At 61.0% G+C, this 711-nt stretch overlaps 1 protein-coding gene across 1 annotated transcript in view; it reads right to left on the bottom strand.

Annotated features, from left to right (window-relative positions):
• Nucleotides 1-474: 474 nt before the first annotated feature.
• PLEKHJ1 (pleckstrin homology domain containing J1) overlaps nt 475-711 on the bottom strand; it is a 2,172-nt gene continuing 1,935 nt past the window's right edge. The window contains exon 6 of the mRNA XM_007460371.1: nt 475-687. Coding sequence (XP_007460433.1) covers nt 622-687 — 66 coding nt within the window. The 3' untranslated portion in view covers nt 475-621. The remainder of the gene's footprint in view (nt 688-711) is intronic.

The following is a 711-nucleotide window of genomic DNA, read 5'->3' as shown; positions in this document are numbered from 1 at the left end:
CCCCTACGTCAGGAGAATTCACAGCAGCCCCAGCATGGGCCCGCGCCCTTCACAGCATCACCTAATGTTGTACATTCAGCCTGCACGGGGCAGGAGAGTTGCACCAGCCTCAGGCACCTGCCAGGCCTGGATGGACGCACCCAAGGGGCTGGGCACAGCTCCTGGGAGGGGACACCTGTCTCCTGGCAGCAGCATGTGGCACTGAGGTGCCAAACCAGTCCAGTGGGTCCCAGTGCATCCAGAAGGGGCTTGCTGGGTTGTTTCTTCAAAAAGGCAGCCCCGGGGCTTCCCTGGTGGCGCAGTGGTTGAGAGTCCGCCTGCCGATGCAGGGGACACGGGTTCGTGCCCTGGGCTGGGAGGATCCCACGTGCCGCAGAGCCGCTGGGCCCGTGGGCCAGGGCCACTGAGCCTGCACGTCTGGAGCCTGTGCCCCCCAAAAAAAAAAAAAAAAAAAAAAAAAAAAAAAGAAAAAAAAAGGCAGCCCCTGCGGGTCCTGGGGCTTTTGAAATCTTTAACCCAAGACACCTCCCACGGCAAATCCAGGCTTGGCCAAGAAACCTGGGACCCAGGGAGGGTTCATCCAGCCCCCAGCAGGAAAGCTGAGGAGCCCCACACCCAGACTCATGCCTTCAGGCCGCTCAGCTGGAACCTGGCCTCCTCCGATATGCCGAACTGCTCCAGGGGATCCTGTGTGGGTGGACGATGGCGGGG

Source organism: Lipotes vexillifer, unplaced genomic scaffold, assembly GCF_000442215.2.
Source record: "Lipotes vexillifer unplaced genomic scaffold, Lipotes_vexillifer_v1.1 scaffold225, whole genome shotgun sequence".
Classification (NCBI taxonomy): Eukaryota; Metazoa; Chordata; class Mammalia; order Artiodactyla; family Lipotidae; genus Lipotes; species Lipotes vexillifer.
This window is presented reverse-complemented; position numbering and strand designations above follow the sequence as displayed.